The sequence below is a fragment of the Mustela erminea genome, chromosome 19 (assembly GCF_009829155.1).
Source record: "Mustela erminea isolate mMusErm1 chromosome 19, mMusErm1.Pri, whole genome shotgun sequence".
NCBI classification, from domain to species: domain Eukaryota; kingdom Metazoa; phylum Chordata; class Mammalia; order Carnivora; family Mustelidae; genus Mustela; species Mustela erminea.
This window is the reverse complement of record NC_045632.1, coordinates 3,417,534-3,444,427: the sequence shown is the minus strand read 5'-3', so window position 1 is coordinate 3,444,427 and position 26,894 is coordinate 3,417,534. Positions and strand designations below refer to the sequence as shown.

General features: G+C 53.6%; 1 protein-coding gene across 1 annotated transcript in view; it reads right to left on the bottom strand.

Annotated features, from left to right (window-relative positions):
* Window positions 1-11,232: 11,232 nt before the first annotated feature.
* Window positions 11,233-26,894, bottom strand: part of ARHGAP35 (Rho GTPase activating protein 35) — a 121,391-nt gene continuing 105,729 nt past the window's right edge. The window contains exons 4-7 of the mRNA XM_032326155.1: window positions 20,822-20,899; window positions 19,087-19,218; window positions 12,483-12,588; window positions 11,233-11,696 (exon numbers count right to left, since the gene is read on the bottom strand). Of these exons, the coding sequence (XP_032182046.1) occupies window positions 11,339-11,696; window positions 12,483-12,588; window positions 19,087-19,218; window positions 20,822-20,899 (674 nt within the window). The 3' untranslated portion in view covers window positions 11,233-11,338. The remainder of the gene's footprint in view (window positions 11,697-12,482; window positions 12,589-19,086; window positions 19,219-20,821; window positions 20,900-26,894) is intronic.

Sequence of the window (26,894 nt, the reverse complement as noted above, 5' to 3'; positions counted from 1 at the left end):
GGTTCCCTGATGAGCAAGGAGCCCGATTTGGGACTTGATCCCAGGACCCCGAGATCATGACCCGAGCTGAAGGCAGTTTCCCAACTGACTGAGCCACCCAGGCATACCAAGTGTGTGTGTTCTAATGACTTCTACTTGAACATTCTTATTCTTCCCAGGTGGGAGGTGGAAAAGTGGAGAGCATAGGTTTAATCTTAAAAAAAAAAAAAAAAAAAAAAAAAAAAAGATTTTAGGGAGTGTCTGGGTGGCTCAGTTGGTTAAGCCACTGCTTTAGGCTCAGGTCATGATCCTAGGGTCCTGGGATCCAGCCCCGCTTCAGGCTCTCTGTTCGGCAGGGAGCCTGCTTCCCCCTCTCCCACTCCCCCTGCTGGTGTTCCCTCTCTCACTGTGTCTTCTATCAAATAAATAAAATCTTAAAGAAAATAATAAAAAATTTTAAAGAATTAGAAAAATAAAAAGATTTCATTTATGTATTTGAAAGAGAGAGAGAGAGCATGAGCCGGGGGAGGGTCAGAGGGAGAGGGAGAAGCAGGCTCCCCGCTGAGCAGAGAGCCCGATGCGGGGCTGGATCCCAGGACCCTGGGATCATGACCTGAGCCCAAGGCAGACCCTTAACCAACTGAGTGCCTCCAGGCGCCCAAAGAGCGTAGTTTTAAGGAGGTGACTCAGTGGGCTTAAGTTCTAATTCTGGCTCCACTTGTGTAGCTTGGGCAGCTTCTTTCCTCCCTGTGTCTCACTATCCTCATCTGTAAAATGGGGATAATCTAACAGTCCTTACCAAATAAATGAACCACACGAACCCTCCTTGCTACATTGATATGAATCTCAAAACTAGAATACTAGTGAAAGAAATAAGTACTAGAAGAATGAAAGCAGAATGAACCCATTTTTAGAAGGTCCACACACAAGCAAAAGACACAACCTATTACTTAGGGACGTGATCCCGGGCCCTATGAGAATAGCAAGTAATACATCAAGAGACTGGGAGGTAGCCCAGTCTCTCCAAAGACTCTGGAGGAAGAGGACACCGTTGGCCCGGGGGTGGGGGGCAGTAGAACGAGTCTCCCCGCCGATGGGAGATGGCGAGAATAGTAATAGTTACTATTACTACAACAAGGCAGCTGCGTTTTGTGTAATCTCTCGTTTGTACAATCTAGTTTACAATAACAATTAGGAAGTGGGGAAGGGAAGTATTATGGGTCGGCTTGCATTCCTCCCCCAATAAGATACATTTGGAGTATAATCCCCAGTACCTGGGGAAGTGACCTGATTTGGAGGCGAAGTCTTCACAGAGGTAATCAAGTTAAAATACCGTCATGCCACGGGTCTTAAACCAGTAGCACTGGTGTCCGTAGGAAGCAGGGAGAGGGGGACACAGACGTGCACACAGGGAGATCGCCCTGTGAACAGAGGCAGAGATCAGGGTGACATGTATGCAAAATTGAGGGACAAGGAAGATGGCCAGCAGGCCACCAGAGGCTAGAAGAGAGCCTAGAAGATTCTGGCTCAGCCCCGGAAGGAGCCATCCCTACCGACACCTTGATCTCGGATTTCTGGGCTCCAGAACCGGGAGACAGGTTCTGTTGGTTAAGCCCCTAGATATGTGATGCTTTGTTAAAGCAGCTGTAGCAAAGTAATATAGGGGGAATGGAATACTAGTTGTATAGGATTTTTGGGGGGTGGGGTGATCACAATATTCTAAAATTGACCGTAGTGATGGTCCCACAACTCTGCAACATGCCAGAAACTATTTTTCAAAGGCTAATATGGGGGCGCCTGGCTGGCTCAGATGGAAGAGTTTGTGACTCTTGACCTTGGGGTCGTGAGTTTGAGCCCCATGCTGGGTGTAGCAATTACTAAAAAATAAATAAAAATTAAAAAAAATAAGTACAAGGGCAAAAATGTATGATATGTGAAATATCTCAGTTACGCTCTTATCAAAAGCTAAACAGGAAAAAAAAACGACAAGGCATTCCTTTTGGGGTGCTGTCAACACTCAGTGAATTATTCCAACAAATATTTCATGAGCATCTATCAGCACTATATGCTGAGCTCTGTAATCCGGACAGAAATCCCAGACCTCCTGGGGCCAGCACGCATGCATGTGACGTGTGCATAGCACACGACAAGTGACTAACAAAGCTGAGCATTTGTCATTGTGTGGGCGGGTCCCGCCTTCTCTCCTGACATGTCAGAAAGGGGTTGCTATAAATCGTGGTGTTCCTCAGCCTCATTTCTCCAAAGGTGCTCATTCACTTATTCTTTCAACAAACATTAATGAATGAACAAGTACAATAAAAGGGAAAATAAACAACCTTGGACTACCAAGGGGCTGTAAACAATGTTAAATAAAACACTAGTGCCAGGATGGGGGGAAAAAAGATGCAAACTATTTAAGAGACAATAGATTGAGATTTATCATAAATAAAGAGTTCCTACCAATCAATAACAAAAGGGAGATGACTCAATACTGATAACTCAACAGAAAAAAAAGGTTAATACACACAAAAGCAAGTCATAAAGAAATGTCCATGACAAACACATGAGAAGATGCAAAACTAGAACTGTCATCTGAGAAACTGAAATTAAAAAGCCAACAAGTCATCCTTCTTTGCCTGTGGGTGGACTTCAAAACAAAACAAAACACGGATAATCTCCAGATTTAGTGAGATTTCAGGAAATGGGTTTTGTTTTTTTGTTTTTGAGGCAACTCGGTTGCAAGGGAAGATTTATTTTTCATCGTATGGCTTTCAGAATTCTTTTAATTGGACCATGGATGCATTTCATGAGAGTATATAAGTAAACATCATCCAGTTCTTCCATTCTAAAAAAGGTATGGATACCTACCATGTGCCAGGGGCTGGGGAAACATGGCGAACCAGACAGACCAGGTCTTTATGGGATTGGGGGAGGCAAACCAAAGGGGGCCATGAAGGATCTCGAGATAAGATCATCCTGGGTCATCCGGGTGGGCCCTAAGCCCAGCGACAAGTGTCCTCACAAGGGGCAGAGGTACAGGCTGGAGAGCTGCCGCCTCCAGCCACAGCGAGCTTGCAGCCGCAAGGGATCTAGACCACCCCCCACGCCTTTGGAGGGGTGCGCACGACCCGCCAACACCTCGATTTGGGGCTCCCGGCTGCAGAAACGTGGGAGAAGCCATTCCTGTTGCTGGTCACTGGCAAGGGCAGCCATGGAAAGAACCGAGGGCTTCCGGGTCCGAGAGCTGGCCTTCAAATCTTGACTGCCCCTCCCTCGCCGGTGAGTCCAGATAAACCACTTGGCCCTTCTATGCCTCAGTTTCCTCCTCTGGAAAATGGGGCTAATGATAACGACTGCGTCTTTGTGTAAAAATTGAGTTGCAATGATAAAAGATGATTAAAACCAGGCCTGCTGCCTTGTAAGTGTCCCCCCATCTTAGCTTTTATGATTTGCCTTGCCAGCAGTTACATCAACACCGGCCAGGGGGCCTGTGAGCCTGTATCTCTCCAACCCCTGCGCTCCTGCAACTCCAACCCAGTCTCTCCCTTTTCAAACCGCGTCTCTGGTTCTCCAGCACCCTGGGGACACACTTGGGGCTCACTAACCTGCCCTCCGAGGCCCTGTGTTGCCTGGCCCCCACCGCTGCGGCGGAATGACTAAACGGATCCCTGGGTGGATGGAGTAACGGGCAGTAGCTCGTCCACCTGCTTTTCGGGTCGCTTCCAACTGCATTTCTCAGAACCTGCCTCCTCCCCAGTCCCCGTGGGTCCCTCTAACCCTGGTTTCCTGACCGCCCCCTCCCTGAAGCCGCTACCAACCCGGGGGCCCTCGCGGCCCGGCTCAGCCAGGGCTGGGCAGGCAGCGCTCTGCTGACCCCTGGTGGCCGCGTGCAGCAAGGCCGCATTCTCCGCCGCGGGGCTCGTGAGCGCCTAGTCTGTGTGGGGTGCGGGCCTCGCTTGGGGAGCTGGCTCTGACCGCTGGGTTTCGCGGGGTGGTGGGGTGGGAGTGGGGGCGGGTCAGAGGGAGACCGGATGCCCGGCTGTGTCAGACCTCCTCTCTGCCCTTCCACGATCCCGCTCCCGGCTACAGCCTGGGTCTTACCGCTTTCTCCTTTTGCCTCAGGCTTCAGTACGGCTCAGCACTGTTACGAATTGTTTTTATCTAAAATTGTGAGCACCAAGGTTTTTTTTTGTTTTTGTTTTTGTTTTTGTTTTTTAGGAGCCCCTTAAGTTTTGCACCTGAAGCCAGTGCCTACTCACTCACCTCACCTTGGTCCCAGAGGGAAGTCTTCCTGCGCACCCTAAATAGCATTCCTGCTCCCCCAAATCCACATCCTTAACTCCTTATCCCTGCTTGATTGACAATACGGCACACATTCTTTTGCTTGTTTCCTGTGTTTCTTTCTTTCTTTTTTTTTTAAAGATTTTATTTATTTATTTGACAGACAGAGATCACGAGTAGGCAGAGAGAGAGAGAGGAGGAAGCAGGCTCCCTGCTGAGCAGAGAGCCCGATGTGGGACTCGATCCCAGGACCCTGAGATCATGACCTGAGCCGAAGGCAGCGGCTTAACCCACTGAGCCACCCAGGCGCCCTGCTGTGTTTCTTTCGCTAGACGTCAGTCAGTTCCCAGTTTTGTCCCCAAACCTGGCACAGAGTAAATGCTCAGGAAATACATGTTAAGTGGCAAACCGAGATGGTGCTCTTAGAGGAGACAATGTGTCTTTCCTTGAAAGCAAATGGAAAGCAAATGGGTCCATGTTGGTTGGGGAGGGCTGTGCTGAGGAAAGAGGTGGGCTGAAATAGAGGACAGTGTTCCAGGAGGGGACAGCCCTGCAGAAGACCTGAGGTGGGGGGGCCTTGAGGAGTAGAAAGGCTGGGAGTGCAGGGGGGGGGGGAAGGCTCCCCGGGAGGGTGGGCAAACTGAAATGTTGGGGCTTTCCTCTAAGAGATTTGGGGAGCCCTGGAAGGTGTAAAGGGAGGGGAGGCAGGGCCAGATCTGTTTTGAAAAGCTCCCTCTGGCTGCCTGAGGAGATGGGAGAGGGGTGGGTGGGAGGCTGAAGGCCAGGGACAAGGCTGGGACAGACATCTAGGCGAGGTTCAAACAGGATGGTGGCAGGGAACGTGGCGGAGAGTGGCCAGACTTGAGAGCTATGTACATGGAAGGTAAAGCAGACCTTGGAGTTGGTCCGGGTTGATGTGAAAGGGAGAGTGACAGGCGGAGGGTTCCAGGGTTTCTGGCTTGTAGGGGACAGTAGGGGACAGATGGTCAGGATTTTGGCTGTGGGCGGGCCACAGGCAGGTGGAGCAGCATGGGCTTCGGAGCAGAGGTCTGGGCTGCAGACGCACACTGAAGAGGTCGGCTTACAGATGGGGGAGCAAATCAAGGGTGAGGCTGAGACCACTGTGATCTACAAACCGAGGACCTGCAAGTTCAAGGCAGCTTGGGAGGACATGGTGGTGGGGGGTGGGGGGGGCAGTCACAGAGCCTGCCCCCAGAAGCCCTCCACTTGGAGGGATGGAGGCCGAGACCTGCAAGTATACTTCCACACACAACCTAAACACGGAGAGTTAGAGAAAAAAAAGATAGGTTTACGCCAGCACACATACTTAGTACCAGCTGTACACTGTAGAGAATTCTACACTGTAGAAGCATTTATGGGGAGTCACATGAATACTCAGGGCAAGCAAATGATAGATGTTGGGCGAATCATTGTGGGATGTTAGAAGAATTTCTAGACGAAGGCTAGCTTGGAGGGGTGGAGAGGGTCTGACGGATAGAGCTCACATTTGGGGGCATGAGGACAGAAGGAATTCCAGGCGGGGGTGGGGGGAACAGCCCAAGGAAAGGCCTGGATGTAGCAAGCAACCACGTGCATTCAGAGAACCTGAGTGACTGTGACGGACGCCGGGGATCTGCCGGGAGGAGCGTGGGAGACCGGTTGGATCCAGAGCGAAGGGTCCCAGCATGGCTGTCAGAGTGCCTGCTTCCCTGTGGGCATCTCTTTGAGGGACCCCCCCCCAACCAGAAGCCTATGCGAGCAGGTGGCCTCCCCGGTGCCCTGCTGATTGGCAGCAGCTGCCTGGCGGGAGGGGTGCTGGGCCCGAGCTCCATGGCGTCCTGATCAACAAGCCATGACTGCCGCGGGCACAGGAAGGGGGAGGTGTCTTGTACGTGGACTACTGCCCACTTCTGCCATAGCTAATGCAGAGCCAGGTCTTCCTTCTGGAATAACTTTGGGGTATGGGGCAGTTGGATGGGAAGGGGCAAGACTGAGGGCAGGGGGGCTGTGGGGCTGCCCATCAGTGGAACTGGAGCTTAGGCCAGAAGGAGGCACTAGGGACAGGAAGGTCATGGACCCGAGGAGCCAGTGATCCCTGGAGGCGCTGTCCTGAATGAAGGTGGTTAAGAGAAGTTTACCTTCCACAGCCCCCCAGGAAGTAAACCCCTGGCACCACCCCTGTGGCCTCAGACACCAGTTTGGCATGGGGTTGGACAGCAGGGCAGGAGCTGCTGACTTTGGTGTTGCCTGCTGGGTGCCTGTGGCCACAGGGGTCTGTGCATTGGGCTTTGGCTAAAAGAACCTGAGCAGCAACCCCCCCCCCAAAATACCTTCTCCTGGAGGTGCTTGGGGAGTCTGGTGCCCTGTGGCCAGAGAACAGACTCCTCCCGCCTGCTGGGCTTCTGAGGAGGAGCTGGGGGCCCCGCGGGGCCTGAGGCTGTGCCCGTTGCAGGAAGGACGCTCAGGGCCCTGGGGGGGGGGCACCTTCATCTCTCTCAGGTTTTGTTTTTTACAAGATTGATTTATTAACTATGATACATATCACATAAGGCCTTTTCAGTTTTTTACACCATTCCCATTGAGACGAGTACAATACTTTGTAGCAAATACATGATTTTAAAAAACAAAACCAAACAAAACCACCTCAGTCAGAGATGCCTCAGCCTTGACAGCTGACCATGCACTAATCAGTTTGGAGCCTCAAAAAATCCACGACGTGTTTAAAAAAAAAAAAAAAAAAGTCTGGAAATGAAGCAAACATTCCTAACACCAACTAGAAGATGTCCTGGTTAAAGCCCCTAAAATACAAAGAAATAATTGTTATACTTTCTTTACATACAGTTCTCCACTTTTGCTGCAAAACAAATTTAGGCACACGGCCAGACTACGAACACATTTCAATACCATTAATACGCTTTTTTCTCAGGAAACTCAAAATATTTGTTAATTCAACATATATAAAGATCATTTAACATGTGAAAATACAAGTACCAGAAAAATAAGCTGGCAGCAGCACTATTCCAAATTTTCAAACAATTTTTATTCTCATACATTGTTTTTTTTTTTTTTGTTTTTTTTAATGTACACAGGGGACAGGATATTTTTATGGAAACAATAACTTAGGCCCTGTCTCTACATGAAAATGTAACCTCACTGTGGTGGGCCCAGACCTGGCTCCCCGGGAAGGCAGGATCCCTCCTGGCCACAAGTCAGAACCTGCAGAGGGGAGAAGGGCCTTTGCCCTCACAACGCCCCCCTTGGCCAGCAGTCCCAAAGCGACTCCGTCCTTCCTTCCACCTAGGCGCAAACGAGTGGCTTGAACCTGCCAAGCAACAGGAGAGCAACTCCTCCACCGTCTGCGGAGTCAGGGGGCCTCGGAGCGAGTGCAGTGCCGGCTGTCCCTGTCCCCGGGGCACACTGTGCCCACTGCAAAGGACTGTGGAGACCAGCCCCTAGAAAGTCGCCCAAGTCCCTGGGGCTTCCTTCTCTTGGAGACACAGCAGCAGAGCAGAGCCCTCAGTGGCAGCGAGACGGTATCCACTCCTTTCTCAGAAACCCCAAAGCAGCGTAGCTGTCCTTGTGGGAGTGGGAAGGGGGCACAGAGGGACAGGGTTTTTACCAATGCAGCGTGGTTTTCAAGTTTCAGGGCTGAGGATGGACCACCCTCCAGGCCTTCCTCCCCACCCCGAGACCAGGGGACCAGGGCCCCAGGCACAAGGCCAGGGGAAGGCACACGCTCTGGGCCCCTTGTGGACAGCACGCTGCTCCTATGATGTCACCCTCTGTCCACCTGGCAAAGACCAACAAATTCTGCCAGAAGAATCACAGCCGGCAGCACGTTCCCACCTTACAGCAGAAGACCAAGGTGGCAGCCTGGTGGAGAACACAGGAAACAGTATCAAGTGTTTCCCAGCACTCCAGAATGTCAAGTGATGGCAAGAACGACTCAACGGAGAGCAGGAATAAATGTGCCGTGTGTGATCCCCAGTAGGCAACACAGCCAAGAATTCAGAGCTGATTCGCAAGCCCATGCCGCTCGATCTTGGACCCCTTCCACGGCGGAAGTGCCCAGGTCAGAGCCGGCATCAGCCCTCTGCTCCCAACCAAGGGCTGTTCATTTCCACTGAATACGGCCAATCCTATCTGTGGATGTCAAACACTGGCCGGGGAGAGAGCTCCCGTGGAAACCTATTACCTCTGCCGACCTGCTCTCCCACTCTGGCCAAGGCTGATTCCTGCCTGCCCTTCCCTCAATTCCAGAGCCGCGGGGGCCGCTAGCTCAGTGAGAATCGTAGGGGAGAGGACTCTTTAGAGCTTCGCATGCTGGATGGCCTTGAGGAGTGGGAGCGTCCCATTTAGGGCAGCCTGTCCCAGCACAGCCCCAGCGACCAGGCGCCCCCTTCGGTCCGGGTGCTAACCCCTGGCTGGGGACTGAAGGCCAGGGCCTACAATGACCACGAATGGCAGCGCCAACCCAGAATGACAGAGAAACATCCCCCAGTTCAAGTCAGTCTGGAGCAGAAAACTAGAAGCTAGACTTGACAGAGGAAATGGAAACAAGAGGAACCCCTGGTGCTTCCTGTCTTCAGCAGCTCTTTGGGGCATGAACCAGCAGCTCCCCCCTGGACACTCTTAAGCCTCTGGCAGGATGTCGAACCCAGCCAGGGGAATGGGTCCTGCGGCTCCCAAGCTGGCTGGCATGGAGTAAAGCTGGCCCAGAGGCTATCCCGGGGAAGCCGGGCTCCCACTACTTCGTGAGGGCAATGGCCCGCAGCCGGTGTCCCGCCGTCACCCACACACTCGGGAGTCACCACCTGCCCATCTGCAGTCTAAAGGGTGTGGGAGCTGGGGGGCTTGTCCAGTTGCTGAGGCACAGCCCAGGCATGCAGGCAATGGTGTGGGGGGTGGCCCCACGGAGACGGCGGGTGGGCAGGGGACTGGCTACTTCTATTTCGGTTCACACAAGGGGTGGTGGTCCCGGAGCACCCCCACCTGGTACCCTGAGAGGCTGCCCCGGGGCGGATAGATGAGCATGATCTAGAGGAAGGCGGCGATCCATTCAGCAGTGATTTCCTCACCGGCCTGGGGCTCAGAGCAGAGGGGGCTGGACCACCAGGACCGTGGGGCCAAGCGCAGTCACAAATGACCCATCACCTTCCTGCCGACCTCGACCGAGCGCACTGGGGCGCTGAGCCATGGAGACGCCCCCCCCCCAAGCACTCCCATCACCATTCAGGTACCTTAGGTTTGTGTTTTGACTAGTGTTCTTAAAAAGAGGCGGTAGAAGTTGCAGGGACAGTTTCCCAAGCACCTTGCCCTGGCTTACAGGAGCCACGAGCAGTAAGGTATCCAGCTTATTCGGAGAAGTCAGCGAGCGCACGGCCTCCCTCTCCTCCCGTGGCCGACTGTGAGAGTGGGACGGGAAGGGCTTCTGAGGCAGCTGTCACCCAGCCGAGGGGACCCAGGGCATCATCAAACCTGCCACAGGCGTTGCTTAAAGTGCGGAGAGACCTGGAGGCTGCATGGCCTATAGGACCCCGAAGCCCATGGTCAGGGCGCCTCCGTGGCAGGCTTTCCAGGGGCAGAGGCCACAGCCTGGCCACGAGGAGTGGGGGGCAGCCAGCAGCTGTAGCAGCCTTAGCACGATCGCTGCGTCTGGGGAAAGAAGGTGGGGCATGCAAAGAGTTCCCCAGCGGTCAGTGGGAGGGCCTGGAAGCTGAAGGGAAGGGCTAGGGAAGGCTGTGTGACAGGCAGGCCCAGCACCCTCCTCGTGACTCTGATAGCTTCTGTGACTTTTGCTCCTCCAGGCCCTCCTGGTCCTGGGAACACAAAGGATGTCCCTGCATAGGCACAGGTGACCACTCTTCACACATCGCCCACCTCCCACCAACTCCCCTGGGCTGGGGATGTTCTGCCGCCTGGGATGATGACTCCATTCCAACACCAAACACACGAAACTGAACCCCAGGTGCACCCAGAGTCCCCCAAGGTGTGCCCTCTCCAACAGGCATACACCCCCCCACGTGCCCACCCACTCACACATGTGCCCACCCCCACACAGAGTAGTGTTTCCGTAGCACTGTAGTGTGTTCCAAGGCAAACCAGGATTCAGGCTGGTCTGTGGGTCTCCCAAGCGCTTCCCACCAAGGGCTTTAACTGTCTTCTTGGGGAAAGGGGACCTGGTGACAGGGCCAAAGTGGGACCCCCACAGCTCCTCTGGCCACCACCCTCCGGCATCCTTGTTTCGCTGTGACCATCTGCTTGCCTCTCCGAGACGTAGGGGGAGGGTCAATCTTGAGGTCTGTAGTGTTTTCCTCTTTCTTTTGTAAGTTATTGTAGGGGTTTTTCCACATTTCTTCCAGTGTTTTTTTAAAGGGAATGTATCCCAAAACCTGTGATGAGGGACGGGCGTGTGGGAAGTGGAGGGGAAGCCACACACTTGTGGTCCAGGCGCAGAGCTGCCCTCCCTGTCCTGACCTGGCGGGCCAGCACTCGCAGCACTGTACCTTGGGCTGACAAAGCTGTGGCCTGTGTGTTCCCGAGGCTGTTGGACAGAGGCTCCCCTAACAGGGGCAGGGGTGCAGACATGAAGGTAGAAACAGACAGATGAAATGGACGGGAATTGTTCTCTGCAGGGGGTGCCGGCCCTGCCCCGGGGCGGCCCAAATCTCGGAGCCTCCTCCTGTTGGCGGAGGCCGGGGCTCTGTCCAAGCAGTGGGTGGGTGCCCCAGGGCTGGTACGTGGGGACAGGTGGAGGAGGTGGTCTGGGGAGCAGTGAGCGTGTGGAGGGCCACGGGGGCTACTGCCTGGCCAGTTCAGTCCTCAAAAGGGTCCAAGTCAAAGGACAGGGGCGCCCCCTGGCTGCTGCCTGTGAACAGCTCCAGGTCTGCAGCGCTGGGCTCAGGGGGCCTGACAGCCCTGCCCTCTGGAGACTGGGGCTGGTGCTCCTGCTGACTTCTTCAGAAGGTAAGGGGGAAGAGGGGACACTCTCCCCACCCCAGTGGACCTGGTTTTGTTCAAGGCCAAATGCCACCCCGTGGAAGAGAGAAGGTGTCCTTTTGCTCCAGGCCTTGGTGGCTCACAGCGTGTGTTCGGCTTGAAGCTGGGAGGGGAGCAGGGCCTGCATGGGGGACTGGGGGGTGGGTGGAGGGGACTGGGGGGGTGATGGCTGACTTGTGACAGGTGTGGAGGTGAGGAAGGGGACAGTGGAAGCCACGGCAGAGGGGGAGCTGGGCGTGGCACCAGGAGGCTCACTGATGGGCCGATTGTGGAAGAAGAAGGGGCACTGCTGGATGAAGAGCTCGATGATTGTCTGGTAGGTCCGCGTGGCCGTGAGGGCATCCATGGTGCTGAAGTCGGGTCTCATCAAGGTGGGCCAGAAGCAGATGGAGAGGTTCTCACTGGTCATGAGATTCACCTTGTTGTTGTGGCTGACTCTGTGGGAGACACCAGACTCATGGTCAGAGCTCAGCAGTGCAGAGGGCCCCTGCCCTGTCCCCTGTGTGCTCCTGGTCACCCTTACCCCGACTGCTCCCCCTGCCTGCCCAGCCACAACCTGAAAACAGAAAAGGCCCAAGCACAGGTCTCTGTGGCCTGGCCTGGACGTTGAGGTCTGAGACCTTCTGTGGCCAGTCATCTGCTCCCGTGTCACCACCAGGCCATCCCCTGAGGAGTGGCTCTTGAGGTCTTGGCTCATGTGATGCCCTCCATCCACAAATGACTCTCATCCAGACACCAAAGTGCGTCACGCCGCTCTGGCTGATGAGAGAGGGAGTGTGTACATCCGGAGCTAGAACTCCGTACAATACCACTCTGCCAAGAGAGGAACAGGTTTGCCTGGAAAACCCACCTTTTCTGTCTGTGAAGGAATGTGGGACACAGTCCATGGACAGGCTGCCTGCCCGCAGGTCCTGCACTTACTCGCCAGGCTTGAGGTTCTTCCCAGCGTTGCCATTATGCCCAGGGTTGTGTCACATACATAGAGGACTTGGGGCACACTCAGGGCTGCGTGGGACCCTCGGACAGGACCAGGATGGAAATGGGAGGTGGCGGCTAAAGGCCAGGGTACTCCCTGGGGAGCCAGACATGCCCCCGAGGAGGAGGTGTGGCAGTCCCTGCCGGGCCAGGCTGAAAACACGGCCCGGCCCCACCTCATTCTGTGGCTAGGGGGCCCTGCTTGGCAATTTCTGGAGGAAGACCAAAGAGCAAGCTCCGGGACATACTTGTTTAGGTGAGAGATGACATATTTGAAGACTTCGTGGTTTTCCTTTGGAAATTTCTTGAGTACCTCCTTAAGGGCATGTAACTTCTGTTCCCGGTCATTGATTTCTAAGGAAAGAGAAAACCAAAGACTTTCATGGCCATGGCTGGTGGGTATTATGGGCTCAAGACAGTAAGATACTGCTCCTGGGCAGGTGGTGAGGCTAACGGGCTGCGGGCCGCCTCGGGGTACACACAGACCAGGGGTTTCAGAAAAGGTCAATCCCAGTCTTTCCCCCGAAAGCCTCTGCCCAAGGCAGGCACACCTGGCAATGGGCACTGACCCAGCAGCCAGGCCTACCTCTGGGTCCCAGGCTCCTGCTGAAGGGGAGCACTGTGTGCCTGGGGCTTCCTGGCCCCCACTACAAGAGACTCAAGGACCACAGGGACGCCGCCATAAAGAACACCATTCTTTGCTCATCCGGTTGCCCCTGGAGACAGGCATCCCAATGCAGAAAGCCTGTGTGCTTCCTGACCAGACGGGTGAGCGCCGACACCCACCCACGCCAACAGACTGTCTAGGGAGGGAGTCTGTCACAAGACCAGGGCTCTGTCCTTTTCCTAGAGACACAAGGACCCTCTACACATCTCCCTATTGGAGGAGCTGATGCAAACAGTGGGGGAATTCTCATGCAGTTCATCAAAGGGTCTACATATCCCCTTCCCCCACTACCGCCCACTCTCTGCCCATCACGGAATCCTAATGTAGTGGGAACATGAAAACAGGCTAACTCAAGTTGGTGCTCATCCATACCAGGCCGGGGGTCGTCGGTGCCCACTGAGGGGGTAAGGAAGGTGAGGCCCAGAGAGACTGCAGGGCTTGGGAACCAGACCCCACTGACAGGCTGCGGAGCCTCGGTGGGGCCGGTCATGCCTGCTCCCTGGGGTCCTGCCTGGCCCTTCTCGAACATGCCTGGCTTGCCTGGGCTGGGAGGGCCGGCCCAGATTTCTCTGAGCATGAAAGACCTCCCTATACCGACTTCTCAGAACTGAAGGTGACACCTAGGACCCAGAGAAACCACAGTTGAGCCCAGGAAAAGACAACAGCTATCCCACCCTGACGGGGGTAGGGGTGGGGGAGTGGGCGGGTTGCTAAAAAAATATGATAGTTCCTGACTGGTCTGGGGTACAGACTCCATTGTGATGGATGTAAGCTCTGGAGCCTGTCCTCAAGCATGCTGTGTGCAACTCTGCCTCCAACTTCTGGAGGTTCATGGACTCCCCAAAACTCATCATTTTCCTTAGGAAACCTATGGCCTCCAAGCTAAGAACCTCTGCAGTACGCGATGTGGGCCCAGGGTCAGAGTCTGGGGAAGCGCGGGAGGAGCCTGGCTAGAGCCAGGCCAGGAGTGACAGGTGGAGGATGCACGGCTGGAGGGGATGGCGAAGTGCAAGGTGGAGAGGCTGCACAGCGGGTCAGCCAGGCAGTCCTTGGTTCAAATCCTGTCTCTGACACTGACCAGTGTGTGATTGTGGCTGTGTGACATTCTGCATGTGCACTCCTTGTCTGTACAAGCGGCTGATGACGGTGTGGCCACATGCTGAGAGCCAGAGCTCACACACAGACACACACTCAGCACCTAGAGGCAGTCTAAGGGGCAGGATGCGAGGGAAAGGGAGGCCGCAAAGATGGGCAGGGCTGGAGCGACCCCGAGTTTTGGCTGACAGGCTCACGGGCCTGGAACTGGTGAATCTTTCAACTCAAGAGTGGGACTTGATAAAAATCATGTTTTGCTAACAGCTACAGCTGTCTGGTAGAAAATGACCAAAAAGCCACAGGAACTAATTATGGGGGGCCATTATCACCTGCAGTGCTCTGCACCCAAACTTTATTTTAAGGGTTCAACCTCGAGAGTTTACTTTCTCACTGGCTGTGAATTTCAAAACTCTTTCCTGTTAAACTTCAGTACAAAATTTACTTACAGTAAGTTCACTGCCCTCATCAGGAGGAGTGACTGTCCTGACACCTGAGAAGCACGTGTGGGGCTCAGAACCTCCTTCAACAGAACCATCACACCCCCTTCCAGCTGCGAGTTCGGCCCAGGTCTCGATGGGCCGAGGCTGTGTGTTTTCGTTACGCAGTTGACCCCTGGGGCACCTGCGTCCAAGAGTGGGCCTCACTCGTCCTCCTGGCTAGAGGCCGGAAGCAGGGCTGGCAGTGACAGGGGCCTGGGCCCCACCGAGCCACAGGGATGTTTGCTGCTGCTGTTTTCCCTGGGAGGAGGAGGAAGCAGAAGAGGGAGTGTCGGGCCTGTTGTGACAATAACTCACGTGCTGTCCCCGGGAATGCCAGCCTCCCTCCTTACGTAGCGTGGCAGCAAGGTGCCCAGCAAGGCCCTAGAGGGCCCCCCGCCTTGTGCTTCCCCCCTCCTTTTCTCCAGCTGGCTTCGAGACGCAGGTGCTCACGAGTGAGGAGGACCACTGAGTCTGGCAGGAGGAGGTGGAGGGAGGACGTCAAGAAGAACACGAAGCCTCTCAGAGCAGAACCCAGCCCTGCCTCTGTCTCGTGAACCTCATGGCCCATCCTACTGACCTCACCTCCTCCCTCAAGCAAGGGAGCCTTCCCTCAGGTACTCGGGACACCAGGTTCTTACCTCTGGACAGTGCCAGAGTGCTAAGGGACAACTTCAGAGTCGTTCCAGCCCTCACCACACTAGGCTCCCCCTACACGCTGGCTGAGAAAATGCCAAGAGGCCGTGCCGCCGACGGGAAGACTAGGGAGAGGCATGGCGGGCGGGCACAGGCCATCTCCCAGTCTAGCAGGCCTGCTCGGGGTCCCTGGCCTTCCACCATGCTGTGGGGCGCTCCAACTTCAGGGACCCTCTCCGAGGGAAGACATGGGATGGCGAGGGCACCTCCAGAGGGCCAGGGCCTCCCTAGCTCACAACCTGTGCTTGTGAAATGAGGTCTCCACCGAGAGAGCAAGATAGGTTCTGGAGAGGCATTTCCAAGCCAGCAAAATCCGGACACAGACCAGGTGACTGAGAACACATCCAGAACTAGCAACACCCCCAGAACTCAGGAGGAAGCAGAGGCCACGGCTTAGAGGTAAGCTGGCCACTCCTCATGGCACACAGATCAACCAAGGCCCTGAGGAGTAAGAGCGCTGGTCCAAGGTCTCACAAGCTGCTGTCAGGGTTCGTGATCCCAGACACTGTTCTCACCCTGGCTGGGGCACTCTGCTGCCACCTTTAGTCCAGGCTCTAGGCTGCGATGTGCTGCTACAAAACTCAGGGCCTGGAGGAAAATCTCAGATGGCCTTTGACCATCTTACACACCTGCATCAGCAGAAAAGGAAAAGCCTGCCTCAAGGCCCTCTCACTTTCTTGGGGGCGCACAAAGGCCCGTATAGCATGGAACCCCCACCTCTCCCTCACATGTGAAACAAGTCTGAGGCCAAGATTTCACTCTGTTGGGCCTGGAATGGAAGATTCTGGGTGTCTTTCTCTAGGAGGCAGGACCGTGCCGTCACCTGTTCTGTGCCTCCTACCCCATCAGACCGAGGCGGCAGGGACCACACACTCATCCGTCCATGCCATCTGCCAGGTCCTACACAGGGTCTGGCAGGTGCCAGGCTGTGAGCGAGGAACACCCCGAGAACTGACGTGGTCATCTCGATAGACAAGAGGAAGCAGGATCTCAGAACTAGTTTATCATCTCTAGCTGTGAGCCGTGCCACCTCTCGATGGGATGGTGAGACGGTGAGCCAGTATCCTGAACCACCTGGGGCACCCCCCCCCAACAAGCTACTGAAAGCTACTGCTCTTCTCCAGAGACTAAACTGCGCACAGAGCTTCAGAAGCGGTAATGGGGCTAACGAGGCCCTAGAGCCAAAGGTCCTCGGGCTCAGGATGTCTGGGACAGCATTAGCTCTAGGATGCCATCTGGCATAGAAGACGGCGGAGAGGCCTCTGAGGGGCTGGCCAGACTGGAGAGAGTCCCCTCGGTGGTGTTGGGGTTGGCGGTGTCACGGAAGAAGGGAAAGACGTGGGGCAAGAATAAATGGTAAGAGATGCTGAAGGCCCGGGTGAGATGGAACAGGGAATGCAAAGCCCTTTTCTCTGCCTCCTGAAATCCTAGTTCTCCCTGAAGCCACAGCCCAGATGCCACCTCTTCCATGAAGCCCTTGCCCCTAGTTCCCTCTCACTGCATTTTCTGCGCTTCTAGCTCAGTTGGCTTCCTGCTGTCTGGCAGGTGACTGAAGCCTGCACACTGGGAGAGCAGAAACGATGTTCATGCACAGAAGGTCAAGCCCCAGCATGCCACTCCCTAAGCGGTATGGGTCAGGGGGCGGCTGCTGCTGTCACTCAGCTCCGAATCACCCACATGTCACCTTGAATACAGTAGGAAGATCACTGGCGAACAATCCCAAGTATCTACTGGTGGGCATATTTTCAGCAATATTCAATATTGTGAAATTCTGGAGCTAACAAAACAATTTGATAGTGACCTTGATATTTGTTGTGATGGGATCTGAAACCATTTCCAAGCCCAGAACACACAGACACAACAGCTCTCAGGTATTAAGTGGGAAGAGCTGGTCAAGTTGATGTTGCCATGGAAACCCAGCCAGGCTGGGAATACCTACTTTTGGGCTTGAGAATCTCCGTTTCATAACGTCCCTTAATACTAATGCTGGTCCTGCCTGGTTGGTGTCCCTGGCTCAGTGAACCGCCCCCCTCCGGGACCCGCACAGCACCAGTGGCCTTGGAAGGTGCCCAGTCAGCGAGATCCTCCCCCTACCCCCCACCTTCCACCCAACCCAGGTTCAAGACAGTGCAGCCCCAGCTGAGGAGCTCCAGCTGACTAGCTTAGGGCACAGGAAACACACAATGGGAAGAGGAAGCAGAAATCTCCACCCTTTTCCAGGCTGCAGGAGCAGCAAGAAGCTCCCTTCCTCAGCAGTGGAAGCCAGGGACGGCGCTAGGAAGTGCAGCTGATTCCCTATCAGTAACACCTCCCTCCCCTGCCCCCCCAGGCCCCTCCAAAACCCAAAAGGATGCTATGTCAGCAGCTCCTGCAGAAACAATGGGACTGCCAGGAACCAGGACTCTATGAGCCTCTAGATGGCGCCAAGTCAAGACAAATGCTGACAGGAATCCTCCCGCTTGGGCGCCTGCACCTTTTCTTCCTAACTTCCGCCCAGAGAGCTCAGGTGGAAAGCAAGCTGGCTCCAGAGGGAGAGTGCCCATGCGTTTCACATCTGGGCCAGCCTGGAGCCTGCGGGAGGAGGGATTGCTGGGAGGGCTCTGTCTCTGACCAGCAGGAGCGGAGCGGGAGCCCCACCCAACTGGTCTAGAGAAAGCCGGACTCCTGCTAGGAAAGAAGGCCAGACCACCAATGACCATGACTGTGCCAGAACTCTGCACTTCTGCTCCAGCCCTGACGGGCTCAGATGAGTTCCGGAGCCTCGAGAGATTCTGATCTGCTGAGACCATGGGATCAAGTATGGCCAAGGCAGTGCCCAGCTTGCAGGACCAGACGTCGCAGGAGTGCGGACCAGGGAAAGGTGGTGCGGTGTGTGTGTGGGGGTGCTGCAGTCCCGGCAGCAGTCAGGTTCCGATAGGGGCGCCTCTGCAGTTGGGGCTGGGCTGCTGTTAGCACCCCCATTTCCCAAAGTCACTAAAAAGCCTGTGATCCAAGAATTAAAATCCTGGTTTGTGACTTCCCCCAAACTGCTGCCCACACCATCAGCCTTGTGAGTAAATCATGCTGGCTTAAAACTCCCTCTTTTGAGGTGGGCAGTGATGAGACGAGACTAAGGTCCTGTGGTCTAAGGAAGGCAGCTCCCTTCACCACCCACCCCCGCCCCAACCTGGTCACTGGCCAAGACCCTCCCTTCTGCAGCTGCACAGTAATGGCTCCTTCTGGGGGTCTTGGCCCACCAGGCTTGCAAAGCAGGAAAAAGGGAAAAAGTGCCACAAGGTGGGACGCTGCAGCACAGCACCAAGTCCCGGGAAAAACTGCCTGCTGGGAAGGCTCCGGATACTGCGGACAAACGTCTCCCGAGAGCGGCAGGCCAGGGCAGAAATAGCTGTCAGGGCTGGCAGGATGGCACGCAAAGGTCGCCAGTAAGCCAGAGGGGCTAACCTGCTGGAGCCCCCAGGGATCATCTGGTAGGGGCAACTCAAGCCATCCCTTTCCCTCCAGAGTCTGGTTTCCTCTGAGGGGAGAAGAAAGGCCTGTTACAGCCCTGCCTCTAGATCTCTCCTTATTGTCCACACATAGGAGGAGGGGCTGTGTGGGAGGAAGCTCAGGGTCAGGGAAGGCTGTGCTTGCCACGCCTCCACTGGGGACAAGCAAAGGAGCAGGGACGTGACTCAAGGCTGATACAAACCCAGGCTCTTAACTCATGAAGTTTTGGGGAAACCTGAAACTCTCTTGACAGAACCCTTAGAAAGCCCCTCTGGTGTCATCCTGAGTTCCCTGCCCTTCCGTCCTTCCGTCCTTCCGACCCCAGCTGGAGAGCCAGAGCGTCTGCTCCCAGAGCACAGGACGCAGTCTGATGCTGTTGCAGCCCTGCGGCCTCAGTGCACCCCACAGCCAGCCCGGGCTGCCGGTACTCACTGTGCGCCTCCACCAGATCGATCTGCATGCTGTACGGGACCAGAGGGTCCGGCAGCTCTGAGAAAAAGCTCTTCATGGCCCCAGCCACGGTATTCACCGTAAAGTCCTTCTCTGCCAAGTCCAGGTTGTGGTCTGAAAGGAAGTTGGGAAAGTGAGGGCATTATAAGCTGGACAGAAGCCAAAGGAAAACCCAGTGCTTGGGGCAAGTCAGAGAAACCTCGAAGACCCTGGGATGCTGCCGAGGGAGGGCCTGGGGCCAGGGCAGGGACTAGGGATTATCACAGACCGAACAGGAGGTGCCATCCCTGGGCACTGCTAAAAAAAGCAAAACTGTGAGACCTGCAGATAGAGGCTGACACCCCATACCTCCGTCCGGGTCATACTCTGTATAGAGTAACTGCACCCTGTCATTCCGTGACACCCAACTCCCCTTGTCTGGCTGAGATATGATGCTACATTTTCCTCACACCCTCCCCTCTGGAAAAAACAAAGGACTTCCCTGAAAGGTTGGCTCACTTTTCATGGCAGGTTACAGAACATTACCAACACTTTTGACCGCTGCCTCTATCCTTGGTTCCTTAAAGCGGCTGAGTAGACTCATCTTTCTCTCTCTGGCCCCTCTCAGCCTATGGCACTACTGACCTCTGCGGTCTTCACTTTTTTTTTAATACTTCACTGCATTCCTGGTTTACAAGAAATCACCTACTGTTAGACATGAGCTGTTTCCATTTTGAGGGGGTATGATCTGTTAACAGATTCTTGCATATACACAAGTACATACCCAACTGTGTGGCTACACCCTCATTTTGACCTCATGTTTCCGATCCTGCAAGATACACAGGTGTTTCCCTTCCCCAGGGCATGCCCACCCCCCACCGCCAGCTAACAGAGACTGGCCATGGCGCATCCAAGTGCTGTGGCTCCCCAGGAGCTCGGGGGCAGGATGCCTGTTCCTGGGTGCTGCCCTGTCCTGTAGGCCCCCACAGGCTGCCTGGCTTCAGAGTCTGGCTTGGTTTCCTCGGGCCCTGCCACATGCTGAGTTGGACCCTAGTTGGATCCTCAGCTTTCTTTCCTCTCTGGCTGGTGACATCTGAGAACTTCTATTGCTTTGGCTCATTTGCTTCTGGCAGCAGTGGGCGCGACTTCTCATCCTGTACTGTGCTCAGTTCTAGGACTTAAGAGTTTGGCTCTCTGGCTCTAGACCTCTGAGACCTAGCTTAGGAGACAGCAGTCCCTGCCAAGAGCCAGTCTAACTCAGGAGATTTCAGCTTGGGGAGACCGGGTCCCAGTGCTCAGCTGATCTTACATGTGCCCTTGTGCTGTCTCTCGTGCAGGGATTTTGCGAGGAGGAGAGTCATGTGTATTCCTGGGGCCCCGGCAAAATAGGACCATGACTGCAACCCCACTTAGTATTAGATGTCTGGAATTCCCTTTGTCGGGCCCACTGCAAGGGAAGCAAGGCCCCCAGAGGTGACGCAGGTGCAGTCTGGGGGCGACCTGGAACAGTGTCAGTGGATGGTGACAGGGTGTGGGGGGGCGGCTGACGTGGGTCTGGCAGGGACGCTGCCTCTGCTTGCTGACAGGGCCTGTTCCCCTGCCTCCACATGGCAGTGTGCACACGGGGGCAAGGCTAGCCGGCGCCAAATGTTTTCTCTTTCTCAGTCACCAAGACTGGCTGAAACCATGTGCCTTGACCGACTCCAGTCTCCAAGGCTTGGCCAGGCTGTGGCCTTACCTTGGTCGAACTGTCTCTGCAGACTCTCCATCTCAGACTTATTTCCGCTGACCCGGTAGATGCCTTCGGTGCTCAGTCCTGAGGAGAAACAAGCAGGTTTCTTAGAAGCAGAGAAGGAGGAGGACTGGACTTGAGTGAAGATGGGGCGAGTCCACAAGGCACCCACCCGCCAGAGGAACAGGGTGAAACACTCTCAACTTTCCCATGTGCTTCAACCCACTCTCCCCCATTTTCTTTCCCACTTCAATATTTAAAAATACTTTTTGTAAAAAGTAAAATTGTATGTAAGTACCTCAGCTAATTTCTGTCCACATTTTGATGCACTTCTGAATTTGAATTTTATTTTTTTTTAAAGTAGCGCTCCAATATGGGGCTTGAACTCACAACCCCAAGATCAAGAGTCACATGTTCTACCACGGAGCCAGCCAGGTGCCCCTTGAATTTTAATTTTTTAAAAAATGGAGATAATACTGTATTTTAACCTGCCCTTTTCACTTACAGAGTATGCTGTGAGTTTATTCTAATCATTACTCTTTTTTAAAAGACATCGAAGCATACAATAATTTTAAAAATAATCCTTTTGTTAATCTATTTAGGTTTTCCCTGTTAAAATACCCCACAATCATGTTCCTTATGTTTTCAGGATAGCTAGAGTGAGTTTAACAGATTCTTGGCACTGTGTTTCTTACTTTGTGAATTTCCTATTCGTGTTCTTGTCATTTTTGTTCATTTCTCTATGAGTGGTCCCTCTCACTGTGTACTTAAAAGAGGCCTCTGAAGAGTAAGGAACTGACTATGTTAACATTACATACTTTTACATTTTCCTTCTTTTTGTTATCTGTCTTCTCATTTTGTATATTGGATATTTTAAAGTACATAACTTAAAAATTTCAGCCTTTTTTTTTTTTTTTGAAGATTTATTTATTTGACAGAGATCACAAGTAGGCAGAAAGGCAGGCAAAGAAAGAGGAAGGGAAGTAGGCTTCCCGCTGAGCAGAGACCCTGACCGGGGCTCGATCCCAGGACCTGGAGACCATGACCTGAGCCGAAGGCAAAGGCTTTATTTAACTCACTGAGCCACACAGGTGCCCCCTAAAATTTCAGGCTTTCAAGACCAATTTCTTTATGAGGTCTCCCTTTCTTTTTATCTTTGAACAGATTTTCCTATTCTTAGAGCAGATACTCTATCCCCACCCCCACATTAGCTCTGTGGTCCTTCTCTGATTTAGTATACAGTATCAGGTAAGAAAAAAAAAAAAACAATACTTAAAAACAATACTAAAATGTAGTTAAGTAACACAGAAGAAGTATCAAGTGAGAGACTGCCCTGCCCTTTCACCCCACACCCCAGGAAGCACTGCTCAGCCTGGCTACAGAGCCCTCCCTACCCCCTCACCCCCATCTGGAGGAAGGAGAGCCCACCGCTGCACTCCTAAGATCACAATTCTAAAGCATGATGAAGTCACAGTGAAGACCAGAGTGGGATCCCATGGCTAACCCAAACCTGGCCCCTTCTGAGACTGCAGTTTCGAGCAATTCTGCTTAGCTGAAAGGGCACTGCGGACGTGCCCAGGAGAGGGCACGTCCTCACCTAACATCCATGGCAGCATGGGCAGCAGAGTGAGGACCTGGCCGCAAGGCGATCAGTAAGCTCTAGAGAGCCAAGGGTCTCAACGTCAGCTGTCACTGTGATTAGCGCCTCTGAGAGGCACTCATCAGGCAAGATCGAAGATGCAGTTGGCCTATTTCTGGGGCCCCAGAATACTGGCAGGTGGACCTTTAAAGAACATTAAACCCAAAGTCATCAATTCTCTGGCTTAAAAGCTGTTAACTGCACACAGGCCTCCTCCCCCTCACAAAGGGGTATTACAATAGGCCAGCCCTGAGGACATCTTACTGTGCCCTGCCTAGCTACCAAGGAGCTGCCCTCACTGCATCTGGAGGGAGGGAGAAGTACATACACTTGCCAGCCCCAAGGCCCGAATGTAGCCCGTCTCTCTTTGGAGGCCACCCTTCCAGAGTGTCTCTATGCCGTGCATGGAGCTAGGTGCTTTCCCACATCCACCAACCACTCACTCACTTACTGAATCTTCAGCCCCACCTGGGAGGAGCTCCGGGACAGAGAGGACACAGGTGAGAAAAGCAAGGATCCGAGAGGTGAAACCCCTGCCCCAAACCGCATGGACACTGAAGTCTAGGTCCAGGCCCTCTGCTACGCTTGCACCTCCGCACGGCTCTAGGAGACGTGTGACATCTACCCAACAGGCTGGGGTCCAGAAACAGGCACCCCCGAGAAGACACGATGCACCCGAGTGAAGCCCGCAGGCCCGTGGGATTCTGGGTGGCTTCTGAGATGGCACTTCTGCTGCTGCTGTCAGTCCTCAGAGGCCAGAAGGGATGGGCCTAGAAGTTTTACGATGGTCTCTTTTCTCAGTGACTTTCCCAAACTGTCTTAGACATATTTAAATTTTCTACCTAGTTCCCATCCCAGGTAACACATATCACACACACAACCTCATCCCCATTTTGACAAGTACGTGTGAGCAGGCGCCAGGCTTCACCCCCTAGGGCGGAAATACATCTGTGTTCTACACAGCCTTCCCTTTACCAAGTATCCGTCCCTCCAGCACAAAGACAACAAAGACACAAATGGCAGGAGCTTAAGAAGTCCTCGAGAATGTAGCAGTGGCCACAGCACCTGAGCTCCAGTGTGGAGACCACCCATGTGGACCGCAGACCAAAGACCCCGACAGCCTCCTTTCACCATTCACCAGCCTTTGGCAACTTCGGACCTGCAGCTTGGAGAGGAGTCCTCCCCAGGGTCTCCTCGTGGCCAGCTGCCCCCGCAGCACCAGAGGGCAGAAGACAAGCTGCGTATCAGTTCTCTGGAAAGGCTCGGCGGCAGGGGCCTGCTGAAGCCTCACTAGACGGATGACCACGAGAGCAGAAGCATTTAAAAGCACAAGGCCAGCTCCATGGCGTCAATTAATCATCAACTTAGAACTTCCTATAACTGGGACACGTGTTTATTTTACGAAATCTTGTTTTATTTATTTATTTATTTATTTTATTATTTTTAAAAAAAGATTTTATTTATTTATTTAACAGAGAGAGATCACAAGTAGGCAGAGAGGCAGGCAGAGAGAGAGGAAGGGAAGCAGGCTCCCTGCTGAGCAGAGAGCCCGATGCGGGACTTGATCCCAGGACCCTGAGATCATGACCTGAGCCGAAGGCAGCGGCTTAACCCACTGAGCCACCCAGGCGCCCCGAAATCTTGTTTTAAAATAGCGATTCTTCCCCTGCCCTACACAACACCACAACATAATTTAGGAAAGGTATCATTTGCTAGGCTGGTACCCTTTCTCACAGCTACTAATCAGACATCAACTAAACAAAAATGAAGACCTTACAGCAGATTTCGCTCACCACGGAGGCGGCTGCTGCCGAAGCAGGGCAGAGGGCAAGGGGTACGGCTGGGAACGAGGGTGCCGGACATAGCCAGCCTGGCCTCCAAGGGCCCCGCACCCCAGGGCCCTCCCAGAAGCGCACTCCCGTGCCAACTCTGGCTCCTGCCTGCCAGCATAAAGCAAAGGCACCCCCCTGCCCCTCACTGTACATCCCTTCCAGATCCACAAGTCCACTCGAGAAGTTTCAGCCTAAACTCTGAGGCATCTCTATGCACCAGAAATCTCCAAAGACCTACTACCAAAGCAGAGTCTCAGCTCTAGGCCTTTTTTTTCTTTCCTTTCTTCAAAAAGCCCTACTGGAAAAAGCCCTTCAAATATCTTCTGTGTTAAAGTTAATCTTGGGAATAGAAAAAGAGAATGTTCAGCAAGGCCAAGGTCACTGTCTTCAAACACCTGAACAACGGCCTTGTAGAACAGTCTCCTTCCAACGGCTCGAGGGAACAGAACCACGACTCGCAACGGAAACCGCAGCAAGGGAAGCGTCAGTAGCTCTGGCTGTCACTCGCTGGCATAGGTCAGAGCTTCTGAACTCCCTCTCGGCCGGAGAGTCATTTGTCAAGGGTTGCTGTTTAAAAACCATAATACGTGGTCTAGGAAGATCGCTAACGAACATCGTAAGTCCCTTCCTGAACGCTGCCCACACGAGAGGCGCATACTGCTGGTGCTCGCTGTGTGTTCTTACATGAGTTCTCCCCACAGCGTCTTCAGAGAGGACACTACTCACCCACGCTATGGACGGGGATGCAGAGACTGAGAGGCAAAGGTCAGAGAGCTGCGGAGTGGTGACCTGAACCCCGTCTGACTTTAGTCTGTGTTCTCCAACTGTGGTCGAAATCATCAGTTCTCCAAACCGACCCTGCACTGGACTCCCCGGAGGCCTGCTGCTGGGACGCAGGTGCCGGGGCCCAGGAATGTGCATTCCTGGCACATCCCCAGAGGCCGCTGGCCAGGGAACCAATCATACTTTCTGATAACGGCTATTTTATTTTTTTTCTAGTTATTTATTTATTTATTTATTTGACGGACAGAGATCACAAGTAGGCAGAGAGGCAGGCGGGGGGGGGGGGGAGCAGGCTCCCCACCGAGCAGAGAGCCCGATTCAGGGCTCGATCCCAGAACCCTGAGATCACGACCTGAGCTGAAGGCAGAGGTTTTAACCCACTGAGCCACCCAGGCGCCCCTAAAACTGCTATTTTAGAAGACGGCCCAGACTTCTAAGATTTCTGAATTCTTAAATTGTATGTTTAATAAAACTGGAGTGGGGTGGTGGTGTGGGGAATACATATTAGGAGAAACAGCGGCTACTTTAGAAACAAAGCATTTTCAAAAAGTATTATAATTGGTGCTTTTTTGTAATATAAGCAGGCCCTCCCTCAATGCATTATTTAAACTTTATCCATGGCCACATATGATTTTCATTAAATGTTAAAAAATAGTAATGAGTGGGACACCTGGGTGGCTCAGTCAGTTAAGAGTCTGCCTACAGCTCCCGTCATGATCCTGGGGTCCTGGGATCGAGCCCCATATCGGGCTCCACACTCAGTGGAGAGCCTGATTCTCCTCCTCCCTCTGCTGCTCCCCCAGCTTGTGCTCTTTCAATACATAAATATCTTAAAAAATAATAGTAAAGAGAAAGGCAAAGGGGCCTTATTCTTTCTTTCACTGAATGTTCACTGAGCCCCTACATGGCAGTTATGTGCCCTTCCAGAGCCCTTTAGTTGTGGTCTTCCTCAAACCCCTCTTGATGACCTAAGAAGGCTAGATGGCCCAGCACCACTGGCCCTGAGGTGCTCCCCATGCGAGAACTGGCACATTTGAGCCCTGAGCCCGGCTCCTCCCTGGCACTTGGCACATGAGGGGCACCAGGAATTTGGAAACCAAGAGGGAGAATCACCTGCCCGGGCATGTGTCTGATTTTCTGAAATGTCCAAACAGGTTTTTATTCCTGGATCCCAAGCACCACTTCTCACACCAGCGTCTGTGGCCAGGAGTCTTTCCGCAGCTGGCCTGGGTAAGGCTTGGCCTCTGCTCGTTCACACCAGGGCTCATCCCTCCTCAGTTTCCTTTCTAACAACAAATCGATAACCTCTTCCAAGACAAACTCCTTGTTTAGTTTTTACATTCTATATTTAGATATTAAAAACTCAGCACTTTCGTCCTTTAAAAAAAACCCTTACTTGGGGCGCCTGGGTGGCTCAGTGGGTTAAAGCCTCTGCCTTTACCTCAGGTCGGGATTCCAGGGTACTGGGATCAAGCCCTGCATCGGGCTCTCTGCTCAGTGGGGAGCCTGCTTCCTCCTCTCTCTCTCTGCCTGCCTCTCTGCCTACTTGTGATCTCTGTCAAATAAATAAATAAAATCTTAAAAAAACAAAAACAAAAATAAAAAACCCTTACTTGGTGCTGCCGCCACTCTACAATGGCCCACACCAGACAGGCCTGAACTACGAAACAACTTTTGTTCACTTTTCTGGGGGCTGAAATCTAAGGGAGCATTCTTCTCTTTCATGCATCTCAGAAGGCTCAGGGGGGCTAAATTTCAAGGCCAGAGGGGTGCTGAGAACTCAGGGAGAGAAGGCAACTCCCTTGACCATAAAATCTAAACTGTC